At 44.2% G+C, this 18,904-nt stretch overlaps 5 protein-coding genes across 5 annotated transcripts; 3 read left to right on the forward strand and 2 right to left on the reverse strand.

Moving 5' to 3' along the window:
- The first annotated feature begins 18 nt into the window (after positions 1 to 18).
- Positions 19 to 6,552, forward strand: LOC135351432 (coiled-coil domain-containing protein 146-like). The gene is given in 21 exon segments (XM_064550418.1): positions 19 to 299; positions 354 to 436; positions 587 to 796; positions 849 to 972; positions 1,028 to 1,105; positions 1,170 to 1,273; positions 1,324 to 1,381; positions 1,430 to 1,547; positions 2,148 to 2,298; positions 2,536 to 2,719; positions 2,776 to 2,901; positions 3,008 to 3,169; positions 3,333 to 3,469; positions 4,317 to 4,497; positions 4,648 to 4,722; positions 4,809 to 4,890; positions 4,893 to 4,912; positions 5,097 to 5,324; positions 5,521 to 5,730; positions 5,882 to 6,052; positions 6,222 to 6,552. Coding segments are annotated over 21 exon segments (2,943 nt in total). The 5' UTR covers positions 19 to 62; the 3' UTR covers positions 6,426 to 6,552.
- Positions 6,553 to 6,718: 166 nt separating this feature from the next.
- On the forward strand, positions 6,719 to 8,228 carry LOC135351110 (uncharacterized). Its single transcript, XM_064550042.1, has 3 exons — positions 6,719 to 7,480; positions 7,709 to 8,007; positions 8,055 to 8,228. The coding sequence occupies exons 1-3, from the start codon at positions 6,724 to 6,726 to the stop codon at positions 8,088 to 8,090; spliced, it is 1,092 nt and encodes a 363-aa protein (XP_064406112.1). The 5' UTR covers positions 6,719 to 6,723; the 3' UTR covers positions 8,091 to 8,228.
- Positions 8,173 to 10,135, reverse strand: LOC135351115 (zinc finger protein 330-like). Its single transcript, XM_064550049.1, has 6 exons — positions 9,914 to 10,135; positions 9,773 to 9,863; positions 9,396 to 9,475; positions 8,963 to 9,194; positions 8,679 to 8,843; positions 8,173 to 8,490 (listed from the first exon to the last, which is right to left on the reverse strand). The coding sequence occupies exons 1-6, from the start codon at positions 10,031 to 10,033 to the stop codon at positions 8,273 to 8,275; spliced, it is 906 nt and encodes a 301-aa protein (XP_064406119.1). The 5' UTR covers positions 10,034 to 10,135; the 3' UTR covers positions 8,173 to 8,272.
- Positions 10,136 to 10,193: 58 nt separating this feature from the next.
- LOC135351112 (uncharacterized) lies at positions 10,194 to 11,789 on the forward strand. The gene is made up of 4 exons (XM_064550045.1): positions 10,194 to 10,388; positions 10,462 to 10,532; positions 10,590 to 11,271; positions 11,525 to 11,789. The coding sequence occupies exons 1-4, from the start codon at positions 10,296 to 10,298 to the stop codon at positions 11,702 to 11,704; spliced, it is 1,026 nt and encodes a 341-aa protein (XP_064406115.1). The 5' UTR covers positions 10,194 to 10,295; the 3' UTR covers positions 11,705 to 11,789.
- On the reverse strand, positions 11,710 to 18,803 carry LOC135351101 (von Willebrand factor A domain-containing protein 3A-like). Its single transcript, XM_064550029.1, has 24 exons — positions 18,636 to 18,803; positions 18,410 to 18,537; positions 18,265 to 18,342; positions 17,670 to 18,014; positions 17,398 to 17,526; positions 16,989 to 17,178; positions 16,684 to 16,815; positions 16,505 to 16,622; positions 16,316 to 16,419; positions 15,942 to 16,237; positions 15,225 to 15,299; positions 15,081 to 15,175; positions 14,840 to 14,898; positions 14,492 to 14,789; positions 14,303 to 14,415; positions 14,142 to 14,246; positions 13,927 to 14,041; positions 13,709 to 13,803; positions 13,340 to 13,474; positions 13,164 to 13,272; positions 12,918 to 13,059; positions 12,670 to 12,814; positions 12,445 to 12,605; positions 11,710 to 12,013 (listed from the first exon to the last, which is right to left on the reverse strand). The coding sequence occupies exons 1-24, from the start codon at positions 18,768 to 18,770 to the stop codon at positions 11,848 to 11,850; spliced, it is 3,468 nt and encodes a 1,155-aa protein (XP_064406099.1). The 5' UTR covers positions 18,771 to 18,803; the 3' UTR covers positions 11,710 to 11,847.
- Positions 18,804 to 18,904: the final 101 nt, after the last annotated feature.

Genomic DNA, 18,904 nt, shown 5'->3' on the forward strand with positions numbered 1-18,904 from the left:
CAATGTTGCTTTGCTAAATCGCCATAGTAACAATAGCACATGTCTGCATCTCTTTGATATAAATGTCTACCAGCTCAAGCAGTGCTAGTGATGAGGGCAGTCATCTCTCCCAGAGTGATATGTCTGACCAAGACTGGACCACCACCCTGGACCAAACACTGGAGCAGAGCAGTCAACCAGATGATCTAGGAGGAGACCAAGAGGACATTGTGTGTGTAGCTCTACCCCCCAGCCTCTCCACAGCTTCTGTGAATGAGGTGGCATTGACTGGCAGTACTGCCTTGGACGTCCTTGATCAGGTATTGTATAATTTAGGACCATTCTGCTTACTTTGTACCTACTCACCCGTGCAGCTTTTAGCCAACGATAAGATTGGCAAGGAGAGAGCTGCTCGACTCAGGAGGAAGTATAATTCCCTGAGGGACAATCTGGAGACGTACGTCACACACACACACACACACACACACACACACACACTCCTCCACACCCCTCACACACACGCACCCCTCACACGTGCACACACACGCAAACACAGAAGAGTAATAAACTAAGGGACATTATCCTAGACCCACCCCTCCCCTTGCAGGTCACGTCAGTTGGAGAACACTCTGCTCATGGAGGCTAAGTCCCTGGAGCATCAACTAGGTCACCAGAGGAAAGTGCTCGAGAGAGGGGACAACTTTCCCGACACTGATAACTCAGAGAATGGGAGACTGCGGCAGAATCTGCTGACTAAACAAAATGAGTTTGACCAAACTGAAGATACACTTAAAAAACTGGAGAATGAGATTGCAATGTGGGTAGTGATTACATACATTCTTAACCTAACCTCCTCTCTCCTACCTCAGACTGAAGGAGGAGCATGGTCAGGTCGAGAGGGAATACAGTCGACAACCCAAGAGGGAAGAGCTGGAACAGCACATTAGAGACCTTACAAGACAGAGAGATGATTTCAAGAGTGAGATCGAGAAGGTATGTACAATCCAGTGCACTGCATATAATCAGTGGATTACTCACTGCCATGTAGCGTGGGGATGACATACAACGGTTAAAAGAAGATTTGGACAAAAAGAACTTCAAAATTTCCGTTATTCAACAAGAAGCAGTAAGTGAAGAGAGCCTCTCCCTCACACCCACACACACCCACACACACACACACATATAAATAGGATGAGATGCGGCAGTTAGAAGAGCTGATGCAAACTGAACTTATTGAGATACGAAACCTGCCATCCATTCCTAAAGAGATTGACCACATCAAAAAACAGAAAAGGTACGTCACAATCTAGTGAGGCATACAACTACAGCTGTGTTCTAATACAGAGAAATGGAAGAGAAATGTCAAAATCAGAGACAGTGTTTGGCAGAACTGCAGCCACAGGTACAACACACTCAGCAAGTTCTGTAGTTGATATTCCATATTTCGTAGATTGCTGAGAGTGAAGATCGTATGTCAGCGCTCAAGTCCAAGCTCACTGACGTGGTGAGAGAGTTGAAGGAGCGTGAGAATATCCTCGAGAGTGATCAGATACACCTCGGCCTACTCAGTGAGTCAGTAGAGTGGGACAGGGGGTCAGTCGGGGGGGTACATAGTGGTCCCCTAGAGGGGGTCAGCGTGGGGGTACATAAAACTGCCTCAGGGGGGCATTTAGTTGGCATTTAGTTAGCTTGGGAGATCTGTACATGTTCCAACATCCTCCACGCATATGGGGCACTAAACACAAATTAGGCTCTGTTATGATTGCCTTGTACAGTAGAACCTCGATTATCCGGACACCTTGGTTCCAGAAGCAGGCCGGATAAGTGAATATGCCGGATAATCGAATAGATAAACCACGCCTTGATCCACCCACTTTATTGATGAACAGCAGTGCCACATGTTGTCTGCGCATGCGCAAAAGAAAAGCAGGCATGTCTCCATGGTAACAGCTGCAACGCGCATGCGCATTTGAGGGACACGCCCATTTTCTGAATTATGTAATCTGATTAAAAAGAAAACTGCCAAGCCGGATAATCGAGGTTCCGGATAATCGAGGGCCGGATAATCGAGGTTCTACTGTACTATACGATCATGTTTGAAATGGTGTTTTTAATGTACAGTGCATGTACTGTGTTCAGCTGTACTCACTCAACCCACCTCCATTCAGACAAGGACCTGAGCACTGCCAAGGAGCGTGAAGCATCTCTCCACGAGGACAGGGCCAGTCTGGAGCTACAGTGGAGGCACCGCTGCCTCGAGTATAAGGGACTCTTGGAGACCATCTCAACCAAGAGCAAGGAAAAAGACAGGGAACTAAAGTGAGTCATTTTAGAATTGTTATGTTATACAGTCCAGCCCACATGTGAGAGCAATACTTTAATAGCTATCTAGAGCAATGTTATTCAAGAAAATTCTTACATGTGAGAGCAACAAATATTGTTTAATTTTAAGGAGTCAAGGCATTTACTGCAGGCGAGTAAAAACTGAAGTATCTGACGTATACATTTTTTTTATCTACTGTGTCGGTATTAATCCAACCTCTCTCTCTCTCTTAGATCCCTCAAGAAGGCTGAGCTACACTTGGGCATTGTGTCAGAGCAGAGAGAGCAGATTGCACGTAAGCAGGCAGCACTGGAGAACGACGCCATGCAACAGAGGGTGCTGTTTGAAGCTGTACGTGGGAGGAGGGATGAGGTGGCCAGGGAAGTGGAGCAATTCAGACGATCTCTCTCTCTAGCCGTGAGTCACCATCGATATTTTTTCTTCCTCTATAATTTTTTTCTCTCTGTGTTAAGATTGGAATGAGTGATGAACACACTGCTATAATAGACGGGCTCCAGTCGACTGAGCAGAGATTGAAAGCAGAAATCTTGCGGCAAATTTCCATTCTTCAGGATCTTAAGAAAGACCAGGTCTCAATTGTGAGTCACTGTAGCGTGTGTAGGGGGGGGCTGGACCTAGTACACATTATACAGTATATTGAGAGTGTGTGGCTGAACTATATACCTCCTCTCCTCTCACGAATAGACCAAGTCTCGGGACCAAGAAGCTAAAGATTTCTCCAAGATTAAACGTCAGCAGAGATCAATTATTGACAGTCTTCTCACTAAAGAAGGAGAGATTGATGAACATCGCAAGAGACTAGGAGAGCTACAGATGCAACTGAAAGACTTTGCTACTGCCTATGAGGTGAGTATTGATCATCTAAGCAGTTAAAATTAAATGTACGTACCCTACTATATAGACCAGAAATATTTCCCATAAATAATTATTATGTTAGAAGTTGCTGGCTGGGAAAGCACCAATCAACTCTTTGGAACATGTACAGTAATGTGTGTATGTATCTGTGTAGGTGGTCAAGTCTGAGCGTAACAAGCTTCATAGACACATCCAGCTGATGCAGCAAGTCGGGGCAGAGCTGGCAGAGAAGAGCAAGGTTCTTCAGAATGAGACTGAAATACTGCGAACTGGTGCAGTCACCAAGGAGAGGTAGGCACATGTCAATCTGGTGTGGGTCCTGCACTAAGGGCCATGGTTCAAGGCCAAAAAATGACAAAGTGTAGTTGAGCATAATTATTTTAAAACAGCCATAACTTTAGTACCGTTGATCCAATGTCAAAAATTTCATGATTTTCTGAAAACTTAGAAAGATACCTTTCAAATGACATGTTTCAATCAAACATTTTGTTGGGGCCCTAATTTGTCATTTTTCGGCCTTGGACCATGGGCAATAATCCATGGTATTGCCAAATTGGCAAATACTTTTATTTCTCAAATATGATTTTTGATGAAACCATTTGAATTCTTTTTTTCTAAGCTTTCAGAAAATCATAAAAAATTTGACATTGGATTCACGGAATTCAAGTTATGGCAGCTAAAAGAATCCCCAAACCATTGACGGAGGGGGGGTGTAGTTGAACATCTTTCAACAGCCTTAACTTTAGTACCGTTGATCCAATGTCAAACATTTTATGATTTTCTGAAAGCTTAGAAAGAGACCTTTCAAATGATGTATTTCAATCCAACATTTCGACGGCGAAATTAGCAAATACTCAATTAGGAAATGTTGTAACACCATTTGAAAGGTCTCTTTCTAAGCTTTCATTAAAATAATCGTTGAAATTGAATTCAATTTATGGCAGCTGAAAGATATTAATTAAACAGGAGGGGGGGTGTGCCATAACTTGACTTTCGTGTATTCAATTTTCCGAAAACTTAGAAAGAGATCTTTCAAACGGTATCATCAATGTTTTCCAAGGATAATAGTCCATAGAGTGCACTTCAACTCTTACTAGGATTCAGCCACTACCCTGTGTCGATATTTGTACTCCCTCAGACTCCTCCAGAAGTGTTCTTTAGTGACAACAGTGAAGATCATGGAGCGGGACACTCAGAGACAAGAGTTGGTCAAACTCAAGCTGAGTCAGGGGGAGCTGAACTCAGAGCTGGAGACCAGTAGGGAGGATATCTCTAAACTAACACGACAGATCAACAGCTCAGAGCAAGAGCTTACTAGAGTGAGTGGATCATTGTGTACACTGAGCATGTGCGTTAGTTTCCCTTCCACGCTGCTTTATCTTGTGTGCACTGAGCGTGTGCGTTAGTTTCCCCTCCACACTGCTTCATCTTGTACTGACTTCGTAATTATAAAGCGTTTGTTTTTCTAGCTTCGTCGGCACTATGAACTGTCAGTGCAAGAACGCAATGATCTCGGCCTACAACTTATTGAAAGGAATGAAGAGGTAGGTTATCCACTAGTAAGATCTTCCCGATCCCATAATTATGACTACCCCCTCACCACTATTATTCTGTGTGTGTGTGTGTACAGGTGTGTGTGTTCTATGAGAAGATGAACATACAAGAGTCTCAGTTGAGGAAGGCCAATATCGAGCTAACAGCTAGGGAGGAGAAAAGAGATTCCTCAATATGGAGGTATATAGTGGTGGTGGTTGGTCTTGCCAGTCAGTGTCTTAATACTGTACTCCCCCCGTTATTTGTAAACTGTGATCTGTCTGTACACAGTAATACAGTAACTATTGTACATAATAAGTTAATAAGTATTGTATGTAGGACAATCTCTTGTTGCTTGCTTGTCATCACACTCACACACTTGTAGACATCTCACCTTCAAAACGATGTTTTTGTCGCGAGGAAGTCCCTACCAATGGGCGACAACATAGAGATGGATCTGATTAATGCTCAGATAGAGTTACAGAACTGTCAGAAGACTCTCAAGCAGTTAGGGGAAGCTGTGGAGTGTGCCAGTGACCCAGCTAGACTGAGGCTCCTTAGTGGGGACAACCCCTCTCGGAAACAACTCATTGTGAAAATTGATGCACTGGAGGTGAGTGTGTAACTTTGAAGGCCCATAACTTGATCAAGATTGTCCAATTTCACAACTAAAATGTGCATTTAGTAAGTATTTGATAGAGCTACAAGATGGTGTGTTTATGGTTGCCGTTTTGGCCTTCGTCTTTTGTTTTGCTAATGATTAATGTTCAATGGCATGCGCACTGACTCTAAGCCATCATCATACACAGGGTAAACTCTCCCAGTGTGAGCAGCAGTTGCTTGAGAAGGAGCTACTATTTGAGCAGGTGTGTAAGCTGACAGAGAGGGCCAACAGGAGGGTGGAGGGTCAGAGAGACTCTACTCTCTCAGTGGCCAAGAAGGTCAACACCTACCAAGCCAAGATCAAGGACTCCAACAGAAAGATGATGGCACTTGTGTCAGAGCTCTCAATGACACAGGTGTAGTTATTTGTGTAGGCACAATGCATCAGTCTTGTGTACTGTTACAATAGTAAATACTTCTCCCAACAAGTTGTCATAGCATACCCCCGGCCCGTACATATGACTATTAACTGTACCCCCCCCCCACACACACACACACACTCGACAGGCCCAAGCACTGGGCCTGCAGCAGGAGAGTCGAGAGGCTGAGCTGAAACTGGAGCAGGTATACGTTAGACTGACCAATGGTGAGCCACCAGATGACGAGTCCAAATGTCAATGGGAGAAGATGATCAAACAGAAAGAAAGGAACGAAAGTGATGAACTAGTTAGGAGAAAGGTTGGTGTGCACTTGCGTACATAATACATTAATTGTTCAAATTAATTAGAGCTACATTGTTATACACAGCAACCACAGTACATGAATGTGAACTCCTGCCTTATCCTTTTTATTAAACCCCCTCCCCACACACACCACACACACCCCCACATGTACATACACACCACAGCTCCTGGAGGAGGAGGAGTCTCGTACACTGCCTGGAGGTGCCCTCTCCTATGCTGACCCTAGACCCAATGCCTACATGCCAATGGGAGAGGATACACTACCGATACCCAAACCCTATGGTAGCCATGCACCATTCAAACCAACACAGCCTGGAGCTAACCTCAGACACATCAGAAAACCTGAACCCAAACCAATAGACATATAATAGCAAACTCATTAGCTGTAAGACTTATTGTCATGTTGTTATTCCTTGAGTTACTGTTTGTTGCCAACACCTGTAGAAATGAACACTTGCACAATAGCCGTCCCGTGCACTGGTGCACAATACATTCTGCTGAGCATATGAGCTGGTTATACAATGCACACATTGTCTGTGCTATATCCGCCAGCCTTCCGTTGACGTACACTGCATGATTACCAATTAAGGAACCATACAAGTAATTTTTATAAACGAGCATGTTGCATGTGCAACTCAGCTGAATGTGTTGCAATAGGTGTGTCGTATGCATACCATGTATAGGTACATAAGAGACGATAGCTTTAAGACGGACGTAGGCCGGTATAAAGAGGCATTGTACATTTATTTTACGTATTATTTAATTAGCTATAATAGAGTGAAAACAAAGAAATTTACAATAGACTGCAAAGCAATGAAGCTGCTAATTCTGTTACTGTTTATCAACATCTGCAATGGATTTTTAGTCAGAGAAATTTCAAACAAAGTGAAACGTCAATTAGAGCCAAACTTTTTGTGCAGTATTGGTCCATCTCCACTCAGTGCTAGGGCTGAGGTATCATTCAGAGCACGACAGGGAGTTGTGTATGTGGATCCTACAAGGCCTGCAACGTGCAATGGAAGGGTGGACACTATTGAGACATGCTTTGAAATAAATGACAATATTGCAGAAAATTTCCCATCATTTGACTTGATTAATCTCAGGCCTCACGCTGGAGGCTATCAATTACAACTGTCATTGGTTATACCAATAAACGAGATAACTGAGGATGAAAATTCACACTTAATTAGCTTGTATTGTCAGAACATCACTGTACCTAGTGCATTCACTGTGAGAAAGGGAGATTTGATTGGTTTCAGATCTTGGAACAATATTGAGATTGCATTCACCTTTTTCCCATTTGAGGGCTCTCTTCGATCAGTGAGACTGGAGCCAGTGTTGGGAGTGGAGACTGTGCAAGCAGATGACCTCAGAGTGGACAGCAAGAATGACAGTGAGCTGCCAATGTTCAGAGTATTCATAGGTAAGTTAAGTTCATCCTTTTCACCTCACTTAAAATATATAGGTAGTAGAAAAACATTGACCTCATGCAAGTGTGGTAGAATATTATAGTGTACAGGACCTTCTATTAAATTATGTTTTCTCTAATAAGGTTTGCATTTCAAGTGAGGTGAAAATGGTTGTAGTGTGCAAGAGCATCCTATCAACTGAAGGCATTTTAGTTAACAAACTTATTTGCTTTTCTGTACAGTGGATGATGGTATGAATACTGGAGGACCTGCCACTCCAGGGGACTGCCCTACCACTAGCACTAGCAATGCTGACAATGAACCAGGAGGGGGTGGTGCGGGTCCAGATCTCAACTTTAACAATATCTACAATATAACGTACTCGTCATTTGTGATTGGCTTTATTGTGGCTGTAATCATTGTCTTTGTCCTGGTACTAACTGTGCTTGGGATGGGAATGTCGATGTGTAAAGGAGGACGCAAATGTTTGAACAAGATTTGTTGTTGCTGTCGCAAAGGAAAGAACAAAAACAAATTCAAGGTATAACTATTATTTAATTATTATGTAATTATGTTTAATTTCTCCAGGAACTACCGGGAATGGATGGAAGTACAACCTTGTGAACATTGAACACACGTCTTTATCATTGTCTCACAATAAAACTCACCCATTGACTGTTAATATAATTACGCTTGCCACAATTAATGTCATTTTAAAATAAACTTTTTTTGAACGAATAAAAAAAAATTTGCACAATATAATGTAATTATGATAAATTAGGGGGATTCCCTCTATAACATGACTGCTACTGAATAGTTGCTTCTGAGAGACTTTTGGCTAGTTCACTATCTGAAGCATCATCCTCTTCGCTATCATCCACGGACTCTTCACTAGCCTCATCGTCATGGTAACTCGTGTAGTCATAGCTCTCTCCTCCTCCGTATGTGTAGCCACTGTAGCCATCATCACCACCATCACTGTCGTACGAGGACAGGCCTTGCTTGCCATACGAGTATGCCTTGGCTGCATGTGACAGAGAGGGCATGAACGTATGTACACCAACTACAGTTACAAAGAACTCTGTATCAGTACTCACCATTAGTTGCTCTACACAGCACACAGCTAAATAATCATTCCTTTTTCATTCCCACCATCCTCCTCTTTCCCCCATTATGTTGAGCTGGCTACTACTATGCATGAACTAGACTTACTGGACATGCTTAATTCTTTGGTTTCTTTGGTGGGGTGACCACACTTGGGGCAGGGGAAAGGTTCTCCCTTGGCGTACTTGACGCCCTTCCGTCGCACATGGTCATCACAGAAACAGATCTTACAGCGAAGACACGAATGCTGACCCAGCCGGTTGCAAGAACCACCTACAGGGACAAAAGCACACCAATAAAAATAATTATATCAATGTATCACAAATTATTAGTGTATTTTTTTTTACTAGAAAATTTTCTACAACCATAGCTATGCTAATCCAAACACCTACACTTGAGATTTTCAGAGTCTATTTTCTGACAGCTGGCTTGATGCTCAAACTGATCGTCCTCGCAGAGAGCATTGTCACAGAAGGAGCAATTGAACACTCTCCCTCCGTGTTCCCACACTGTACGCTCACATTCAATACACATTGAGTTGGTGAGTGGACAGATACATGCGTGGGTGGTCAGGCATCGTCGACTGTGGCACACCCACGCTTCACAGAAGTCACAAATGGCACCCTACAAGAATATAAAAGCATCACGCAATGCCAATGTATAGTAGTCACACACACACACACACACACACACACACACACACACACAAGGGATTTATCACTCAATTAGACAAATATACACAAGCCTTGATTCCGTCAAATGGACAATTTCAGATATTTATTCTAGATCTCACTTATTTAACGGTAACAGCATTATAGTGCTCACCACCATAGCTAGCCCAGTGGCAAACCCTCCAGGGTGTCTCACTACGCAGTCACCACCCTTGGACATGCACTTGGTCTTCCCTGTACAGTGGAGCATATGTACATGTATTGTGGGCACAGATATTTTCTATGGCCAAATTTTGGAGGCCGTATAAAGTTTAATACATCAGAGGAAGTACATGGATTGCTAATTACTATAATAAACACGCTAGACCCACTCACCACACACTAGACACACCCACTCACCACACTAAGCACACACTAGACACACCCACTCACCACACTAAGCACACACTAGACACACCCACTCACCACACTGAGCACACACTAGACACACCCACTCACCACACTAAGCACACACTAGACACACCCACTCACCACACTGAGCACAGGCTGGTAGCTTCTGTACTACACTGCAGAAGTAGCAGAATGCTCTGTTCTTCTGTCGTCTCTGACACTTGTCACACTCCTGAGAAAGATGACAGTATTATCATGGTTCTGTGATACACACAGCCGTACCATCATACTGTTGCAAGGCTGTTGCACCAAACTCCTGGCTTCAGAAGACGTTCTGATCCCTTTCTGACGCTCCTTTTGTTTCTCAGCTTTCTTCCTTGCTCCAGACTTCTTCTTAGGCATCTTGATGTGAGGCTAGTATAACTATTTAGGCTTCAAAAGACAAGATATTCTCTGCTTGATTTAGTGATCTTTTAGGCCATGAGGTTATTTTCTTTTTAATATTTCAATTTCTCTTATTTAGAAGAGTTCAAAAGTTAAAGGTAATTAACAAACCACACCCCATTCAGTAGGGTGGGTGTGTCTTCACAAGTATAAAATTGTTATTTCTTGGTACATGTAATTAGTATTCCTCCGGCCATAGAGATCTACTAGTGATTGCAGCATGGCTCTGGAGCTGAAGCAAGGCGACGGTGTTGAGGATGTGTGGAGAAGAAAGTACACAGCTCTGCAGAGTCGGTGCATGTACTATCAGAAGGTACTGTACTGGTGGGGTTAATGCTTAATCTCTGGGTTGACCTGCTTTTATATACTGTCTCCCTCGTGCTCAGATGAACTCCATGCTATTTTTGAGGGCTAAGGAAATACACAAAGTGATAGAGAGGGCAGAGACGGAAACAAGGTATCAGCGGCTAGTGTTACTGGACGAAAATAATTATTTTCATATTCAATGTTGCAGGTTTCTAGTAAATAAGTTGGAGCAGTATGAAGAAGTGGACTATCCAAGATGTCTTCCGTCAGTGAGGGCCGAAACTAACGGGCTCACAATACTGTCTCCCCACCCACTCCACATCACGCCCCCTCATCCACTACTCATGACTGCCGCGGCTGCTAGGATACGCGCTGAAGTGGAGAGTGCTCTATCACATGACCACCCCTCCGACCAATCAAATGACATCAATGGAACTCAACTATTATACAACGAATCAAACAGTCCAAAACTCACCAGTACCGAGAGATCATCATCTACTGTTGCTCGTAGCAACCCCTCGGTAGTTACTCCTCAGACAACAGTAATTCAAGGACCTCCAAGTCTCATTCCAGTTCCATCACCAGTCATCGTTCCAGACCGTAGTCGTGCAGGACCACCCAAAACAAAAAGAATGAAACGAGCCCCCAAAAGAGCTCCAGATAAACCGCTAAAGTCAGGCCTCAAGGGAGCAGCTGCAGCCAAGAGACGAAAGGGCGATATCGATCCAAACGCTCCAAAGAAACCATCAAATGCATTTTTCTGGTTTTGCCAAGCCAATAGAGCCGAGCTCCAGGAGCAGTTTAAAGAAGGAGAGGTGGCAACAGGACAGCATGATCTCACCAAGGCACTGGCCAGGCTGTGGGGGGAGACCAACACAGATGATAAAAAGGTGGATGCATGTTCATAATAGTGTTTATAATTCTGACATTGAATGTCTTCCAGCGTATGGCTTTGGATGTTAGAGTGTGAATGGTAAAATGAATAAAGAGGAAGATTATAGCCAATTGGCAGTTACGGGCACTCTCATTAAACACTGCCTGTCATTGTCAAAATAGTAGAAGCCATTGATGGTACAATGTATTCCCTCCATATCTGTTGACACTAATAATGTTTTTGTTTCCGTTTTTGTTTCCCTCTTGTAGCCCTTCTATGAGCAGTATTCACTGGACAAGGCTCGCTATGATGAAGAAATGGAGAGATACTTGAAGATGAAGCAAGCTGCTCTACCACCACCCGTTGTCGTCGTACCCCAACTGGCCAATCAGATTGCAAAGGACAGCAACAGTACTTACACAGTGACTATTGTAAACCCTGAACAATGACATCATCAGTTTATTAATAACAAACAAAGATGCACGTTAATTTTTGCTGACAAAATTATTGTTATAAAAAAAGTTATTATTGTGAGAGGTGAATTTTACTGCTGTTGAAGGATGATAATTCTTATGACATTATTATGAGTTTATTATAGCAATATTTTGGCTCTGGCCAGATATTCCTGAGCTCTGATGATCTCTTTATTGAGGATGTGTATGTCGTCTCCAGTGAGCGGACTTGTCTCTGTAGCCATGGCAACGTGGAACCTCCCCCCAGTGCGATGGGCCAACTGCGTTAGAAAGCATCGATCCTCACTGCATGGGAGGGAAATATTAAATTTGGTATAATTTTTGGGCCAGAAAGCGATCGTTGATAACACATTGTTAGGATCGAGCTCAAAAAAGCTATATAATTGTGAATGAAATAGGAGAATCCTTGCAGCTACCAGCTACCGTACAGGTAGAAAATTTCGAGGTGTTTTTAATTTTGCGTTTTTCGTGGGTGGCTGCAGAACACGAAAATTAAAACCCGTGGAAGGCTTCGTATACGCATGCGAGATAGTACCACACCCTAACTCCACGAAATTTACTACCCGCGAAATTTTCCAAATAAGACAGAATATTGAATTGCACGAAAATTTACACCCTCGAAATTTTCCACCTGTACGGTACCTCCCAAAACATAATAATATTATATAGCCCATGAAACTCTATAACATTTGGTATGAAACTCTCCAAGTGTGTACCTGTCAGCACTGGATAGGGTGACAGTGTTCACTCTGCATGTGTCTCCGTACATCCTCTGTAACATTGGGAGCTGACTCAGCAGGTATTCTTGCGTGTGATTGGACGCTCCATCAGTAAGTAGGTACACGCCCCCTGCAGCTGCTCCAAACGCCAGGGCCACCTACACATGTACACAAGAGTACACGGTGGTATCAATCGGTTATTTCTAGCTACATTAACTTCACCTTTATGGCCTCCAGTAAGCAGCTACCTCCCTGAGCTTTGAGAGTGTTCGTCCAATCAAGTGCCTCGGTAATGGTTTCCATGGATACAGGGACTAGCGTCTCACGCCAGGCGATAACTTGAGAGGAGTATGCTATTATATTGAATCTAAACGTGTGTGTGTGTGTGTGTGGGTGGTGTGTGGTGTGTGTGGTGTGTGTGTGTGTGGTGTGTGGGTGGGTAAACACTGAAACATAAATTATTAAATCACCTCTTCAGTTTTGGAGGAAGTTCTCTAAGACAGCGACTAAGCCCATCCTTGATACTGTCTAGATGTGTTGCCATAGAGATAGAAACGTCCAATAGGAACACAGCATCCTTTTCAGTCACTACTCCAAAACACTTGTGGCTATCTACAAGAACACCATTATAATAATAATAGCATCGCATGCAAGTACGCACAGTCCAGTAAGCTGCATACACACACACACTGGGATATAATATAATTATAGCAAACCTTTCTGAAGCCAGCTCAATCTCGAGTGGTATCTTTGCAGTACACTCTGAAGAGAGGTGACGTAGGTCTTCAGTTCGGTGTGATCCACCATCAGTTCCACCATCTTGCCCTATGGAACACAATCATTTACTGCCATATGTCTAGTGTGTACAGTATGTGCATTATAATATCCCTACCTGTTGGTTGATGTGTTTGTGTGTCACTGACTCAGACGGTGTGCCAGGTCTACTAGAGTGACGGCTGCGCTTGGTGGTTGGTAAGAGCCGACTGAAAGAGAGATCCAATTTCTCCACACTGTACCTCAATAGCCACTGCATGTGTACAAGGGGACATAGAGTAACTAGAGTTGCATGGCTCTGTAACTAGAGTTCTGATGGTTCAAGTTCAATGATTTTTTGATTTTCTGAAAGCTTAGAAGGAGCCTGTCAGATGGTATGCTCAAATTTAAAAATTAGAATGGATCATAACTTTTCATTTTCGGGCCATAGTAAAAGGCCTCCTTGTAATTAACAGATTGTGGTTAATACCAACACAAACATACTTACATCTTTGGAAGAGATAAAAGCCTCCTTGGTTGGAATAAGTGGTTTTCTCTTCTTGATACAATCTGACTTTGTAGACTGGAGGTCCAATGACATCACTGCATGTGCATGTGAGAGAGCAGCAAAGAGTTATGGCAATGTATGTATGTATTGGTAGTAGTGTTTCTATTTTAAACGGACATTATTAAGGGTTAGTCAGATATGCAGCTCTGTTAGCTGACCTTTCTGGTTGCGGTGGCCTGTGTACAGGAGCTGAGACTTGAGGAGCAGTCTCCCTCCCTTGCCCTTCACACGTGGAGGAGGCTGGTGGGAGGCTGCCTTCTTTATACCAGTGTTCTGCAAGCAACAGAAGGTCATATTAGCAGTGTTCAATACCCCCCCCATGTGTGTGTGTGTGTGTGTGTGTGTGTGTGTGTGTGTGTGTGTGTGTGTGTACCAGTCTAGCGAGTGAGGCTGCTGTCTGACGAGGCTGTGTGGGGGGTGGAGGGTGTCTTTGTTCAGGACCCCCAGCAGAGACGAGTGGAGGGGGAGGGGGAACATTCTGTGTGGGGGGTGGAATAACACCAGCCACCACTAACATCAACACAAGTCACTTACTCTTCTACAGAAGTCTCGGTAATCATTGAGTATTGTCTCGGCAGTGGTGTGATGAGAATGGGCCAATCGGATCTCTTCTAACAATAATTCACTATCGTCACCATCACAGTCACCTGACACGGTTTTACAGTCGCTTAAAATTAATTAATTGCTCAAAATAATTGCTTAAAATATAACATATATACATACCTGATATCCTGAATTGATGGAACCTGCCCCGCCCACTCTTAGCGACTGCCCTGAGAAAGTCCTCTGTCTCCGCCTCATTTCCGTATCGTCCCCCCTCTCTTCCCGGCATCACCAGACCCCCAGCAGAGAACTCCACCCCCTCTTTTCCCGGGACCACCATACCCCCAGCAGAGAACTCCGCCCCCTCTCTTTCTGGCATCACCAGACCCCCAGCAGAGAACTCCATATTGTAGTAAACAGTGTGAAGAGTGATGGCTCGACCGGCAATCATCTGCTCTATATAACCGCAGACACTCTCCTATAGAAGGAGAGTATACCACTGTACACAGGGGGTAGTAGGGGGCTCACCAGATGCTGATCTGGCATTGAGGTGACTACTAGGTACACACCAACAGGATCATCAGCATCTGTAGTGGCACAACACATTAGTATCATATATTACAACCAGTTCGTAGGTTGTGTAATCAGGATTTGGCAAAGTGTTTAATTAGCGCTTTTTAGATGTTCTGTATTTGACTATTTTCATGCCTTGAGGCGTAGCCGCACGAGGGATACGGTAAAGCTGATTCCATATTGTAGGCTGTAGTACCTTGCTCAGTGTTGAGTAGAGCACCACCCTCAAACACAGCTCTGAGGGCTGACAGGAGATCACATGATCCGGACGGACTCATAGCCAGGATCCACCTATGTGGGGGGTATTGGTGTCACAGTGTGTGTTGCCATGACTACTCACTCCCATGCTTGTAGTAGCGTCTCTCTTGAGGGCTCACAAAATTGCTGACTCAGCACAGAGCAATCGGTTCCAAAACTGAATGCACAATTAATTAATGAATAACATCCGTCAACCAAATATATATACCGTATATCTTCTAATTTATCGGACACTTCTAATTACCCGGACACACTCTTTTGGGCAATTTTCGTTGTTCTAATACAACGGACACTCCAGTACTTTAATATTACATTTGTTCTAAATATCCGGACAATACCTTGAAAAGTTGAGTTACCATTCATAGACGGCAAATAAGACTTGGAGTGCTGCAGTTAGATAGCTTTGAGAGCTAGTTTTAGATAGCTAGTGCAACTATTCAGTCGCACACTGTTCTATTAAACTTAGCTAGCTCGCATGCAGCTGCTTGCTTGTTCTAATTATTCCGGACACTTCACATGCTCTATAAAAATCTGTTCCAATTATACCCGGACAATTTCCAAAATAATTATTTTTTGCTGTCCGATAAATTAGAAGATATACGGTAACTAGTCCAATTGGACGTTCCCAACACAAGTTATGGACAATCAAAGTTATAGCTCCAATGGAAAATTAAAAAGCCTCATTGTTTCATCCACTTACATATATACAGGTCAAGCTTTTTTTTCAGATTTGGGCCCGAAATAAACCACTGATCTAAGTACAGTACTATATAATTGTATTCTATCAACACACACTGACCTGATCATATTGAACTCCTTTACACGAGAGAGCTGCTCCTCCAGCAATAGTCTGAGGTGAGCCTGCAGTGTGAGTACCTCCGCTAGCACACAGTGGGAGGAGTCTAAAACAAGGACCACCCTCGGCTCTGTCAGTACACCAAAGGGGACACTGCTACCAGAGAGAAGCCATTGGAGACGAGGGGTCAGAGTGCGTGTGAGGTGGGCGGTGAGGGTGTGGAGATACTCATGAAAGCCGTGGACGTCGATATGTAGGTAGACAATGGAGCCATCATCCCAAGTGAATATTGGCATCACCTGTGTGTGTGTGTGTGTGTGGGGGGGGGGGGGGGAGGGGTCAATGTCTAGTGGAGATATCATTATGTACATACGTACATCGTAGACGTGTGACACTGCCATGCGGTCGATGATCTGCACATGCTCAGACAGTTGTGGGTAAGCGTTGGGTGCCAGGAACTTGTACAGACCCAACCCTACACCTAGTGTGAGAGAACAGTACATGTTGAAATATTATAGAGAGATACCAACTAATGCACACAAGGATATAGAGACCTTGACACTTACTCTCAACACTGTGTGTTTGTAGCCATTGTCGGGTGTCCATTGTGTGGGTGTGGTCTTCAGAGGGGCGTGGCAGGGTGGTGAAGGTGTCATCCTCCGCCCACTCAGTTGTGAGAGAGAGCTAATGGGGAGGCACACATATCACACATATCACACACATAGTCACACTAGTGCCCACCCACCTCTCTGAGTACGGTCAGTGTGGGGTCATCTAGGGGACCGTACTTCAGCCTCCCCACGTCCGCTAGTGTGCTCTGGGTAAGACTGATCTGCTGTCGTATGGACTCTATATCACTGTCCTCAACCATATATGTCTAGGGGGGATAATATCAACCATTACTTGAAATGCAAACCATTTTATATTACACTAGCTACTGTAACAGTGTACACAGTGGGACCACACTATAGGCTCTGTGCACTAGAAGACGATTAGTCTAGCATTTTTCTTTTATTTCAAATGAGGTGAAAAGGGTTGTTACACACTCACCATCTCCTCGTTATTTCCTGCCTCCAGACACACGCTGTGGAAGTGTCCGTTAGTGGCTGATGCCAACTCTGCCAGCTCAGTCCGTAACTCCTGGCAACTGTGGTGGCTGACAAAGTGTAGTCGTGGTGCAGCCTCTCCCGTCAGATTGTCCACTAGATAGTCCCTCACCAGCCCCAGGTCCTGGTCCGGTCTGCAGGGAGGAGAAGGGAGAGGGACAGTGGGTTGGTACACAATATAACGACTGACTGTTATTGAAGGATATTCATTAACTGTTGAGTATGTGCACAAAATCTACTATTCTGTAGGGGATGTGTGCTTTTATAGTGGATTAAAATACTGTGTATAACAGCCAATCAAGCAGCTCATTCCCAGCTACTCTGATTATACAATGCAGCTGCTGTACACTCACTGTGTTTGCAGTACCACACACACTGTGTCCATGGGAGACAGACGCAGTGCTGCCCTGAGGGCATCCAACAGATTGCAGCCCCCCTCCCCCTCCAAGAGCCCCACCCACTGGTCCGCAAATGCCTTGCACCTGAATAAGCACCGAAAACATTATAATGTACGTAAAAAATCGCAGACAGTACGTTGGTTTTCAATTAAAACAACGCCAGGTTGGTTTTCATACCAACCTGGCTGCTGTACGGTACACAGCAGAGGGTTCTAATTCACACTTACTGTGTCCTCTTGACTAGGAAGGGAAGTGGGTGTGGTCTACTGGGACTAGCTCTACTCCCAAACTTGATTAAATACACACACTCTTTTCCCTGCAACTGCTCCTCCACCAGCAACCTCAGGGTATCTCTCAGTCTCTCTACCCCCCGGCCAGCGTCCAGGACCCCCAGCTGAGCAGAATCCTCCACTAGAACAACCACTCTCTTGCCTTTGACAACACCAAACGATCGTCTGCTGTCTTCGGACAACCACTGGATTCGACTCTTGTAGAATCTCACGAGAAGCTTCAAGTATCTCTTCTTGAGTGAGAGGGTAGTGAGGTTCACGTGAAGTTTGGGTCTGGATGGACTATATATAGGGGAACACAACAGGTGTGAAGATGATGTTAAGATTTGTTGAAATTAAGAGTAAGGGTGGTTAGTCTCGCGGGCCATACTATGAACTGATTAAACTTATATTTATGTATATATATTGATGTATATTGATATTCAAAGTCAAAGCATGGCCCGCGAGACTAGGATAAGTGTGGAGATGAGGATAGGCATAAATCAGTATAAACGAAACAAGCACAATTTACACTCTGTACTGCAATGTTCACCTTGGTGGGGGGTGTTTGACAAAGGTGCCGAACACTGAGAGGTGATTACAGAATGGGAACTCCTCAAACAAAGACCCCCTGCATAGAGGGATACACACACAGGAGGTTAGCAATAGATCCATGAGTAGCTAGCTGCACCGCTTACTTGTTAGCTGGTCTGCAGTCCTGGATGATCTGCGGCAGTGAGAGGCGTAGGGACTCGAGGGAGAAGAGGCTGGCCCACTCCCCCTCCTCCCTCCGAGGGTCAGGCACGGCCAGACTGCCAAGCAGACGCTGTAACCAACACACAACAGCATATAGCCATCAATGATAGCAGCTTCACTAGCTTTGTGAGCACACTGTGTATAGTTGTGTATAGTTAAGTGCCTCACCAAGAGCTTCTGTGTCTGGTCCACCGAGGTGATGTTGAGATCACACTTGTCAGAGCTCCTTGAACAGATGGAATCATCACCGCCTCCTCCTGAAGACCTACTAGCTATAGCACTTTGAAGTAGACCTGTCGCCATTGCTGCTTCTGCTGCTAAAAGAAGGAGGGGCTCAGATCAGGCTTCTGGCCCAACTTTTTTCTATTAACGCTAGGTTGGTTCAACATATCGTTATAATAATAAAACTTCGGTCTGGAAAGAATGAGTCAGCCCCT

The sequence above is a fragment of the Halichondria panicea genome, chromosome 17 (assembly GCF_963675165.1).
Source record: "Halichondria panicea chromosome 17, odHalPani1.1, whole genome shotgun sequence".
Classification (NCBI taxonomy): Eukaryota; Metazoa; Porifera; class Demospongiae; order Suberitida; family Halichondriidae; genus Halichondria; species Halichondria panicea.

What these genes read in the sequence shown, in the direction of transcription:
- LOC135351110 (XM_064550042.1), top strand. Translation starts at nt 6,724, where the DNA reads ATGCATACCATGTATAGGTACATAAGAGACGATAGCTTTAAGACGGAC. An exon ending in AATGTTCAGAGTATTCATAG is followed by an intron (nt 7,481 to 7,708) that starts GTAAGTTAAGTT and finishes TTTTCTGTACAG; the next exon opens with TGGATGATGGTATGAATACT. An exon ending in AGAACAAAAACAAATTCAAG is followed by an intron (nt 8,008 to 8,054) that starts GTATAACTATTA and finishes TAATTTCTCCAG; the next exon opens with GAACTACCGGGAATGGATGG.
- LOC135351115 (XM_064550049.1), bottom strand. Translation starts at nt 10,033, where the DNA reads ATGCCTAAGAAGAAGTCTGGAGCAAGGAAGAAAGCTGAGAAACAAAAG. An exon ending in CCACTGGGCTAGCTATGGTG is followed by an intron (nt 9,195 to 9,395) that starts GTGAGCACTATA and finishes ATATTCTTGTAG; the next exon opens with GGTGCCATTTGTGACTTCTG. An exon ending in CAAAGAATTAAGCATGTCCA is followed by an intron (nt 8,491 to 8,678) that starts GTAAGTCTAGTT and finishes TGTCACATGCAG; the next exon opens with CCAAGGCATACTCGTATGGC.
- LOC135351112 (XM_064550045.1), top strand. Translation starts at nt 10,296, where the DNA reads ATGGCTCTGGAGCTGAAGCAAGGCGACGGTGTTGAGGATGTGTGGAGA. An exon ending in GGTGCATGTACTATCAGAAG is followed by an intron (nt 10,389 to 10,461) that starts GTACTGTACTGG and finishes CCTCGTGCTCAG; the next exon opens with ATGAACTCCATGCTATTTTT. An exon ending in CCAACACAGATGATAAAAAG is followed by an intron (nt 11,272 to 11,524) that starts GTGGATGCATGT and finishes TCCCTCTTGTAG; the next exon opens with CCCTTCTATGAGCAGTATTC.
- LOC135351101 (XM_064550029.1), bottom strand. Translation starts at nt 18,770, where the DNA reads ATGGCGACAGGTCTACTTCAAAGTGCTATAGCTAGTAGGTCTTCAGGA. An exon ending in CAATGCCAGATCAGCATCTG is followed by an intron (nt 14,790 to 14,839) that starts GTGAGCCCCCTA and finishes CTCCTTCTATAG; the next exon opens with GAGAGTGTCTGCGGTTATAT. An exon ending in GCTTACTGGAGGCCATAAAG is followed by an intron (nt 12,606 to 12,669) that starts GTGAAGTTAATG and finishes GTACATGTGTAG; the next exon opens with GTGGCCCTGGCGTTTGGAGC.